Below are 11,625 nucleotides of genomic sequence, written 5' to 3' on the forward strand. Positions count from 1 at the left end.
TTTTTTTTTTTTTTGATGGAGTTTCACTCTTGTCACCCAGGCTGGAGTGCAGTGGCATCATCTTGACTCACTGCAATTTCCACCTCCCGGGTTCAAGCAATCGTCCTGTCTCAGCCTCACAAGTGTTTTCTTCTATTGCAGATAAGCTTGACTAGTTTGAGGAAGACCAGTTTGACTAGAGTGAAGCATATGAGAGATGAAATGAGGTTAGAGGCAGTAGCTTTGGTCCAAATTATTGTTAAGCCAGGAAAAGGTCATGATAAATGCAAAGGTCATGATAAATGTAAAAATCACTGGATATTTTGCTGCATGTACATTAGCAAGTCTCAGTTTACTCTTCTCTTTTCTATTGATTATCCTTCTCATAGATATTTTCCATGATGGTGAGTTACATTCTATAGCTCTTCTTCTCAATTATTTTTATTTGCCATGTCACTTTGAACTTGGCCATCTCCTAATGAGAGGTTAGGTCATAATTCTGATAGATAATTCACACAGTTTGGAGGGAGAGATTGTATAGAGTGAGAGAGAAAGAGAAGAAGGAATTCCATACCTTCTCTGATTTCTAGTCCTATAACACCCATTTCGTTGGAATGATAGTACATACTTTCTTCTATTTAGATACAGAATGAGGTTTAAAACTTATGAAAATATCACATTAGAAAAAGCAAGCTGTTTCTAGTGTTTTTGAGGAGGAGGCATCATAGTAAATGTTGGCCTATGATAAGAGCTTGACTCGTTGGCCAACAGCCAACTTCTCCATTAGGCACAGGGCCCAAGGCCCTCAATACTTTTAGGAGGCCACAAAAATATTTTAATTTATTTTTAAATCCAAAGATAAAGTGAATATAATATAATCTGGATTATATTCATTTTTGTAGTAACTCAGTCGTGAAATAATTTTAATTTTCTTCCTGGAGGAATGGCCTCCAAAGGCACAAGTGCCTATGGTTCATAAAAGTCATAATGCACCTCTGTTTGACTCAATCCCCACTTAAATAACCAGGCTTTTGTGTTCTATCCAATACACTTTTTCCCCAGATAAAATATTATGGGGTGTAAAACTGTGGTTGCTTTTTTACATGAAAATAAAGCTTCCTGAAAAAAGATGTGAGCCATGCCTCTCAGTCCCAAAAACAAAGCTTCTAACATGATTACTTTTCGCTGAGGTGAGTGATGCAGAAAAATGTAGCCAGTGTTCCCCGATTTTACAAGGGTAACCTGCCAGTTCCAGCATCATTTCTGTATCAATTTATAATCAGATGGTTTTTAAAAACAAAATTTTCCATAAGTTTAAGAGAATGAACTAAAACTTAATTTAGTGGTTCATGGGACATGTAAAAGTATGACATGAATAATTTGAATTTATCTTTGCTTTTCCTTTTTAATTGTGGTTATCCTCATAGTCTTAAAAATGAAAGCATTTCAGCATTGTGTATAGTAGGAGTACTGCGTCTATTAGGAGGGCTGTAAAATGTGATTTACAAATCTCTTAGAAGCAGGGAGAGCACAGTAGTTTGAGAAGGACTGTATTGCTTACAATTTGTAGATAACCACATTCAGTAATTTTTTAATATGATAAATAATTGTTTTTTAATGGAAATGTCTTACCTAAGAAGACATAATGAGTTTATGGTAATATGGAATGATTGAATGTTCAATTTGCAAATGCCTCAAAAGTCATAGAGTTTAATTGCATTTTACAGATGGTAAACTGAGGCAAAAAATAAAATGACTTGTTTAAGCGACATTACTAATAACTGGGAAAAACCAAGATAAAGACTTAGGATATCATTCATTTGACTTTATTGTGTTTTGTAAGTATTTTTCTAGGCAAAACTGTATATTAGATAGATTCTCATAAGCCAAGCAAGATACTTGGTGGTCATGCAATTATTGATGAAACCAATTCTAGATCTTGTGTCATTTCACAGCAAACTGAAACTCTTGCTTTTATATTGCACTGCCGTTAGCAACAATGTCTGCACCCTATCTTTTTATCCTCTGTCATGTGTTGTTACTGAGCTGCTAATATAGTTGTAGAGGGGGAAAAATGTGTTACCATTGCCTTTCATTTTATATAATTTTGGTCTCATTTCTTGCAATTTCATAGAAGCACCATTGCATATGAAAATGTGTAGGCCATCTAATACAAGCATGACATCATTGTGAAGGTGCAGATGACTTATTATCTATGTCTCTCCATGAGAACCTTCCAAAATGAAGGGTAGAGTCACATGATGCAAGTTGGTATTTTAAGATGGAGAATACAGATATACTTAAGGCCTTAGCAAAGATGATACATCCTATTGTTTCCTTAAATTTTAGTAACCAGAAAGTAGTTCCTATGAAAATGTACTCAATTGGAGACATTAGCATAAGAAAAGTGAGGTTAAAAAGAGTCTTCAGTTAGTTAGCCAAAAATTTTAAGTTACAATTTCAAATAAATTATATTGCCCCCAAAACAGTTTTAAAAATAAGACCACAAGGTGGCCGGGCATGGTGGCTTATTTCTGCAGTGACAGCACTTTTTAAGGCTCACATGAGCAGATCTATAGAGCCCAGGGGTTCGAGACCAGTGTGGGCAAAATGGCAAAATTCTGTCTCTACAAAAATTTATTTAAAAATTAACCAGGTGTGGTGGCATGTGCCTGTAGTCCCAGCTATTCAGGAGGCTGAGGTACGAGGATCACTTGAGCCCAAGAGGTTGAGCCAGCAGTGAGCCATGATTGTGCCACTGCACTCCAGCCTGGGCAACAGAGAGAGACCCTATCTCAAAAACATTAATTAATAAAATGAAAAAGACAACAAGGTTTTGATTGGTGTTACGAAAGAACTCTGTGGTGGTAAAACACTGGAAACGCATATTACTGAGTATCAGGAGAGCTGCTAATTGACACTATCATTTGCTTTTATGAGTCTCTGTGTTTCCATTTGTATGAACCACATGAAAAAAATGATTTCTAAAGTCGTAAATTGTTCAGAATTCATTCAAATTTTGACCCATTCCCCTCTCTGTGTTTACAATGCACTGTTTTAGATAACTGATCAAAAAAACAATCATATATTAAGGCCTTACTAGATTCAGCTTTTGCCTAGGTCTTTATGTCAGAATCTGTAACCCAAATCTCTTCTTTTGGAAACAAAGCCTTATTTGGTATATTTCTCAAAAGCAGTGAAACGATCACAGTTGTATCACGCGCATTGTCCTCGGGTTAGCTGGCTTTATAAAGAGAGCTTTATCCATAACCGGTAGAAAGTTTAAGTTAGCCTTAACAATCAGAATCTAATAGAGAATGGTAAGAAAAACTGCTTCTCAACTTTAGATTTTATCACTATATGGATGAGGTTGCTTCAGAATACTCATAAACATTTATTACAGAGTGTTCCACTAAATTATTGAAAACTCCTCTTGCCTATTATTGTCTCTGATATCTCGGCAAGACGTTTACTTCAAAAAAATGAGTCAAAATATTTTTAGCCCACTCATGCCTCAGTTTCTTCACCTTTGAAATATGCTAATTAGGCCAGGTCAGAGAAATGACTGGACAACAAATGGACTGCCCCTGCCTCTTCTCATGCCAATGCCAGGCAGTGGTGACTAGCCATAGTGTTCCCTTCCACTAAGCATGACCATCAAAGCCTGCACTTCAATGTCTAGTCTGCTCTGTTTCATTCTCCACAGGTCTTCATCTCTCTTTTCTGAAGCTTAAACAGTGAAGGGGCAGGCCGGGTGCGGTGGTTCAAGCCTGTAATCCCAGCACTTTGGGAGGCCGAGACGGGCAGATCACGAGGTCAGGAGATGGAGACCATCCTGGCCAACACGGTGAAACCCCGTCTCTACTAAAAAATACAAAAAATTAGCCAGGCATGGTGGCGGGCACCTGTAGTCTCAGCTACTCAGGAGGCTGAGGCCGGAGAATGGCGTGAACCCGGGAGGTGGAGCTTGCAGTGAGCTGAGATCCAGCCACTGCACTCCAGCCTGGGCGACAGAGCGAGACTCCGTCTCAAAAAAAAAAAAAAAACAGTGAAAGGGCATTTAAAGCCTGAGTCTTGTAACCTTTATCCATTCAATAAATATTTACTGAGAACCTACAGTGTATTTGCCTTTCTGCTAGGAAAAGCTGAACAAAATATGTCTTTCTCTCATGACGTTATAGTCTCCAGACAATAAAAAGTTAAACAATAAATAAAAAGAATCATTATTGCCGTGATAAATGGTATAAAATAAATGTGCATTGCGATCAACAAGACTGGTGAGACTGTAAGCAAATTTCAATAAGGTCATCAGGGAGATGACATTTATGCCGACGTGTGGAGAGAGAGAAGTCAGCCATACTAAGAACCAAGGGAAGAGTAATTCAGGCAAAGAAAAGAGCATATGACTCTGAGGTGGAAAACAGCTTACTTATTTTGTTTAGCTTCAATTTTCTTATATGACACACTGTTTTCTACTCACTATACATTTATCTCTTCTTAAAATACCTCCAATATTCTTCAGGTTGACAATGTGTCCAATTAAAAATATTTACTTCCAGTCTTCTTTGCAAATATCAGTGGCAATGTGAGACATTTGATTAATGAGATGTAAGTAGATTTCTATTGGGATTTTAGGGAAAGTTTCTATCTTTTCTTACATAGGCACTACTCCTTTCATTTTTACCAACTATTACCTTCTATCATGAACAGAGTTGCAATGGCTGGAGTTACAGCAGTCACCTTGTGATGAGAAGGAAAATCTAAAGACATCTGAAGACAGTGGCCTTGTTAGGATGCTGAACCAATCAGAAATCTATCAACACTCACTTTCACATATCTTATATAAAATGATAAACTCTCCTTTTTTCAGCTATTCTCACTGCTGAAAACATTCCTGTATGAACATTAAAAATATGCAGTTCATTTTCCAAATTAGGACTTTTCTAAGATAAAAGGGGGAATTATGAGTATTTATACCAGGCTGGACACTGTGGCTATGCCTGTAATCCCAGAAATTAGGGAGGCCACGGTGGAAGGTTTACTTGAGACCAGGAGTATGAGACAGATGGGGCAACATAGCTAGACCCTGTCTATACCACAACCATGCAAAAAGGTTACAAACCAGCCAGGCATGGTGGCACATGTCTGTATCCTAGGTACTCAGGAGCCTAAAGCAGAAGGATTGCCTGAGCCCAGGAGGTCAAGCCTGCAGTGAGTCATGATGTGCCGCCGCACTCCAGCCATGGCAACAGAGCAAGACCTTGCCTCTTAAAAAAATTATGCCAGTATATTAGGCTTAAACCGGTACTGTCTGAGGCAAACTATGGCATATGATCTTCCTAACTGTAAGGCTATGTTGTGATTTAGATGAACTTATAAATGTGCAAATATTTAATATACTCTATGACATGTAAGTAACATATAGTACATATTATCATTATTACAAATGGGTCTGTTATTCAGGAGAAAACATAATAGTTCATATTAAATAATGTATGTTAAATTGGGAAAAAAAAAGAGCAGGGAGAAGGGAGTTACCACCAAATGCCTGTTTAAGCTAGAGTTTTTGAAGTAGTTTATCTTTGAGTTTCAGTACAAAATGGAATTTATAAATAAAATTCTCTCTCCAGGACTGATGCTGCTAGGAACCCGAAGGCCTTTTGCTATTTTCTTTACTTTCTGTCTTCCTACACTACCACTGTTATTCTTCTATGAATCATATCTTCACCAAAATAGTCATTTAGACTGCCTGTCTAGTGAGAACAGAAAATCGGTTAGGTAGTCCAGGAGTTGACTCAGTCCTTGTACATAACTCCCCTGCAGGAAACCAAGAATACATTATTCCCACTCATTCCATGCATGTAAACCAGTCGAAAACAGAGGGGTAAAGAAAAGACCGGGGAACCTGACTCTCACAGTCATTTTTCTCTTGGCTCCTGCAAGGTGTTTCTGAATATTTTCAAACAGCTGAAACCCAGGAAGTTATTATGAAGGGCATTTATCCAGGATACTTTCAAGAGCGCTAATATATATACATACATTAATGCCACGAGATACACAGACATATCAGCTAATTTTCTAAGACTATGATTAGGGTATTTGTGTTTTTTGCAACATCAGTTTAGCGTAGGCTTTCTTATTAAGAAACACTTACTGTCCTTTGCCATCTACCAACAGTTTAATCTGGTAAACAAATTTAATTATTTTTAAGATCAAACAAGTGTCAGTAAAGATATAAAATAGACACAATGATCTCCATTAATAGAGAGTAAAATACTATCCATGAGGTAAAAGCATCCATACTTCACTTCTTTTTCCATAAATACAACTTCAGCATAAATAGAATTATTTCAATAACTAGTTTAATCCATGTTTTCTAGTTCAGTAGATAAAGAATAACCTGTCTCTTGAAGCAACATTAAAAAGTGAAGTCACAGAGCACTACTTATGGAAAGCCCATGCAGTATATTGCTGTTTAAATTTTCTTGATTCTCTTATCTATGTGCTTTTCTCACAGATATAGCTAGAGATCTCTCGTGCTTAATGACTCACAATCAAGAAAAATCCATATAAATTTACTCACAGCTTCCAAATTTTAGTGGGCAAGCATGGGCATCCATAGGAAAGTCCTCCAAATGCATTGGACATTCAGCTCTCACTGTCAGCCTTAAGGGAAACATAGAATACAAATAAGAGCCATATAGATTAGATACTTCTTGATAAGTACAAGTGGAATGCTATTAACTGTAGCAAATATATTAACAAAGCAGGCATAAATTGTAGGGTTATGCTGAGCTGTTAATAATCAAATGATCTAAAAATACATATTTACAATAATGAGTGGATTCTATCCTTTTGTTTGTTTGCTTTAAGAAAAAAGGCAACTCCTGATACTGTACAATGGGCAAGCCTTGTTAATACTTTCCAAAACAACCATTAACTAATCCACTCAACTACAGCAAATTGTTTGAGAATAACACTATAAGTAAGCAAATAAACACTTGCGTAAATACTAATTTATCTTTGGTTGAGAGGAAGACATGGATAGCACAGAAGAAAAGAGAATTTCTCCTAAGTGCATCTCTCTCTGTTTCTTTCCCTAAAATAGCACCAAATGCATAAAAGAAGGAAAGAAAAGCTGAAGGGGGATGTGTCCTCAGGCTTTGTGAGATTAAGATTAATACAACGTCTCCATATATGGTCTCACTACTTGCAAACCATTTGGTTTTATTTACAAACCCACCATCTAATTGAAGCTAGGACTCTGTTGTGCTTCTCTCTAGTCTCTGGGATGTTCTGTGGATGTGAAATCTATTCTTGTTTTGTTTTGTTTTCTTGGATTTCTAAGAAAGAAGTTCACTGAAATATATTTGCTTTCAGTTTGTAGAATTGTAAAGAAATGTATATTCATGCCCTCCATATGATTTTTAGCAAGTATATTTACCTATATTAAGTAGCTCAAGAAATGTAATAAGATAGATTTATAGCCAAATATACAAAGTGTAATTAATGATTAATGATTAAATTAAATTAATGATTAAATTGCATTCTTAAATTATTAAAGAAAGTAAAAACACATTAGTAAAGGAAAATTTTAGGTGATGAAAGATACAGATGAAGAACATTGCATACATCTGAAACCATTAATCAATAAACTACTTGGGATATGCAAGTCTCTCCTCAGAAAATCGCCATCGAAGAAGAATGAATACTGGATTTAGGCTCAAAGCCAAGTGTAGGGTGTTTCATCGGGGGAGAATATTTCAAATTTCAAATACCAGTAGGTCCTGCTTAGATAATCTAGAAAGTTCTCAACACATGTGCTCATTGGTCCTCTATTTCTATCTTTTAGATTTTTTTTTAAGTCCTATTACATTTCCATTCGTTGGCTCAATACCTAAAATGTCTCTTGAAGCATTTTTTCTTTTCTTTTCTTTTCTTTTGGATGTTTGTGTTTGAAAAGCTAGGCATTCTGGCAACTTTCTCCAAAGATAAAATATTACTGTACTTTCATACAATCCACTAAATTGAGCATTTTGCCTTCATTATCTTTTTGTACCAAAGAAATAATTGAAAAATCTGAATTACTAAGTGTTGACCAAATGTAAAAAACTCGTATCTAACAAGTCATCTGGGAATAAACTACTGCTGCTCTCAAGAATGAGTTCCAGATAATTCTTAATTTTTCATAAATGAGGAATACTTTTAAACATCTCTTTTTTTCTATATAATATTCAAAACTTTATTTGATTCATGTTTCCTTCATTCAATCATAAGCTATTGAACACTTAATAGATGCTGGGCTTTACAGCAATCTTAAAGAGGGGGAAATGTTCATAAAACAGAAATGTATGTGTAGTCTTTAGTTTGAGCAAAATTAATAGTATCTATATTCTCATCTAGCTATCAAAGCCATTGTGAATTCAAATACTTCTTCAAATACCTATATCTACATGAATCTGTGTTTTATGAATTTTGTAACTTTCCATATTTTCTGTTTTTTATTACTTCATTTTTAGTAGGAATGTTTTCAGATATAAATCATTAGACAGCTTCTAGAAATGTAATCTAGATCTTCCTGGAATGCAGGAATATATGAGTTTTATAATAGAGAGAGGAAGTTCCTTATATTGAATCCACCTAGTTACAGAAAGTTATTTAAGAATAAAACTAGATGTAAGCAAATAAACATTTGCATAAATAATACTTCATCCTCTATTGAGGGAATTAGAGCAGGTTGGAGAGATTTTTAACATTGTTAAGGCTGAAAAACAAGGAAGCAAATATTCCACCACGGCTCATCAGCCTGATGATTGCTTACAGGTGGAAGGGAATGAAGTACAGAAACATTCATGAATGACAGTGCAGTCATCCTTACCTCATGGTGTACAGCAAGGTGCCATCCTCTGTGATCCGCAGGAGTTTGTTGGGCATGGTCATGTTGTGGGCCACTGACTTCTTTCCATTGTGAAAAAACGTGTCCGGAGTCCAGATTTTACTTGCCATTAAGTTATTTAACCGGAGGACTGTCATGGGCCCTTTAAATTTTAACCTTTCATCCTTCCAGCTTTGACGGAAAAATACATCTATTGTATATTCCTAGGTAATTTTGGAAAATGACGAAGAGTTCACTGTGCTGTATTTTGCAATGCAAATATCTAACACAGACAGTGCATAATTTTTGCAACTTTGGAAGTAAAATGTTAGCTAGGTGATGTTTTTAGAAGTAAACATGTGATAGCATGTACATGTTGATGTCAGGAGAATCACTGGTTGGTGTAATGATTTAAAAAAAAAAATCTAAAATGCCTGACATATTTTTTGGTCAGAAAAATTTTTCCAATTATTGGCTCAGATATGTAAAAGGAAAGTAACACCCCACCTCCACCTTATCACAGCAGCACTAGAAGAAATAGAATATATCACAATTTTAAAACAAACTCATGTTAGAGGGTATTATGCATAGAAAAAAATGTTTAAGTTAGACAATTCCAGCCATAAAGGTAAAGTTTAGTGTTTTGGGGGCCCTCTCATTGTCTCTGAAAACCTCATTCCCACACCCAAGTAAACTGTGATTCCAATACGGGTGTAAAAATTGCATCTTTTTTTTTTTTTTGCTAAATAAACTTTTTTTTCACAGATAATGTACATAGACTTTCAATTATCCTACACATTAAAGAAGATTATGAAAACAAAGAAACTGCTCCTATTGGTAACTTGGATCCTTTTCAAAAAGAAAAAGAACAAAAAATAAGAATGCAGAGTGTGTCAGTGTGAGAGTGTGTGTTTGTGATTGTACATGTGTATAAGCCACAGGAAAAATGTTTGAAGCTCATCATCATTCATAGCCAGGGAATCTATTTATTTGAATAAACACAGCATTCCTTATGGCAATATCCAGAGACAAACATCTGCTAATCTGAAAACAAGCAATGTGACTTACCAGCTCCTAAAATTGAAAAGGGTAATAGCCATTTTTCTTGCAGTACTTGCCACCCTGGCACTAAATTTGGAGCTCAATGGTTTGAAGTAGAGATTGCCACATTCTCCATTAATCTTAGTATACTCCAAACCAGAAAGTGAACTAACTTGAAAACATCACGCTACAGTTTCCTAATCCTCTAAGCCCCGTTACATCACAAAGCAGTTGTTTTTTAAATCTTATACATATCGTCAGTAGGACCTACAAAAAAAACAATGTGTTTGGGAGTTTTGTGTATGAACTTAAATACATGTCTCCTTCCAAGGGCTTAAGCAATGCTGGGTGAACGTTGAATGAAGGTGCATTCTCTGGCACTTGTTTGGCATTACTGAGTCCTTACTGATCAAGTAATTAACAATTATTATTAAATGTATTATAATGCACCAGATATAGTACTAATTGCTTCCTGAGACAAAAACAAGGAAGTGTAATATGGTGCCAGACTTTCTTTGTAGACAAGACACGTTACCTTGTTTGTTGGTTAGGATTTTGTGTTTGAAAGTGTCAGATGAAAGGCACTGTGATAAATACATGAAGGGAATTTACTCACCAACAAACATTTCTTAAGCACCTGGTAAATTCAACAAAGGAGAGACTGTTTAGGCTTGGGCACTATAAGAAAAACTCATGATGGTGTACGACAGGCATAGAATAGTATTTTCCATGGGAGGGGAGACTGTGGATGATATCAGCAAGTGATACAATGTGCCAATGCCTGTCAGGAAAACTGGGTGGATGAATCTACCTCAGGGTGTGCAGCTTTTCCTCTCCAGATGACAGAGAAGCTTGTGAGGTGGGGATATAATATATGATGAAATGTTCTGTTACTCAGGACTTAGCAGTATAAGCTCTAGTTTCTATCCAACTGAATGACTTTAGATTGGTGAACAGTAGAAGGAATGAATGGCCACTTGCAAATCAAAGTTCCAAGGATACCTAAGGTCACCACATTCCCATGAATCTAACCTTTGGTTCATTTATTTGCTTGCCCCAAAGAGATTTTTTGAAAATAAAATACATGTTAAATATAAACTAAACTTAAATTAGATGTACTACCAAATCTTTGACAAGATGTATCCCAAAGGCAATAGTTTCAAAAAATTATGTCAAAATCTGCCAAAATCCTGATGTTCGCATGTTTATTATGTTTACCAGCAGCTTTATTTATCTGTGCTAATGACAGACAATGGAATCCCCAAATTCGTTTAGAACATTCTTCCTTCTAATACTGTGCCATTCACACACACACCCACACCCCCCCCCCCCACACACACACACACACACGAGCAGCACTCACTGGGTAATCTTCATTTCCATTTTCTGCAGTGTTAGAAGTTGGAATACAAAGTGAAATAAAAGCAGTTGATGAAAATTTGTTTCTGCCTAACCAAGAGTGTAAATATTTGGTCTCCCATTTCTGAGAACTCTCCCTGTGTGATTGTTGTGGTAGCAGCAGGTAGTTCCCAGAAGCTAGCTCTATAAGATGACCTTGCCCCCTGGGGCACGGTTCATTAGACCAAGAGTGGGTATCTGGATGAAGATTGGACAAAGCCCTCCTCTTTTCCTTTTTTCTTTTTTTTCTTTTCTTTCTTTTTTTCCTTCCTTTCTTTCCTTCCTTCTTTCCTTCCTTCCTTCCTTCCTTCCTTCCTTCCTTCCTTCCTTCC

The 11,625-nt window shown here is 36.2% G+C and overlaps 1 protein-coding gene across 4 annotated transcripts in view; it reads right to left on the minus strand.

Annotated features, from left to right (window-relative positions):
* Positions 1 to 11,625, minus strand: part of GABRA1 (gamma-aminobutyric acid (GABA) A receptor, alpha 1) — a 56,258-nt gene that overhangs the window by 18,762 nt on the left and 25,871 nt on the right. For all 4 annotated transcript variants that reach the window (XM_011966662.1, XM_011966663.1, XM_011966661.1 and 1 more), the window contains 2 exons: positions 8,858 to 9,078; positions 6,563 to 6,645 (listed from right to left, as the gene is read on the minus strand). In XM_011966662.1, coding sequence (XP_011822052.1) covers positions 6,563 to 6,645; positions 8,858 to 9,078 — 304 coding nt within the window. The remainder of the gene's footprint in view (positions 1 to 6,562; positions 6,646 to 8,857; positions 9,079 to 11,625) is intronic.

Source organism: Mandrillus leucophaeus, unplaced genomic scaffold (assembly GCF_000951045.1).
Source record: "Mandrillus leucophaeus isolate KB7577 unplaced genomic scaffold, Mleu.le_1.0 Scaffold77, whole genome shotgun sequence".
NCBI lineage: Eukaryota > Metazoa > Chordata > Mammalia > Primates > Cercopithecidae > Mandrillus > Mandrillus leucophaeus.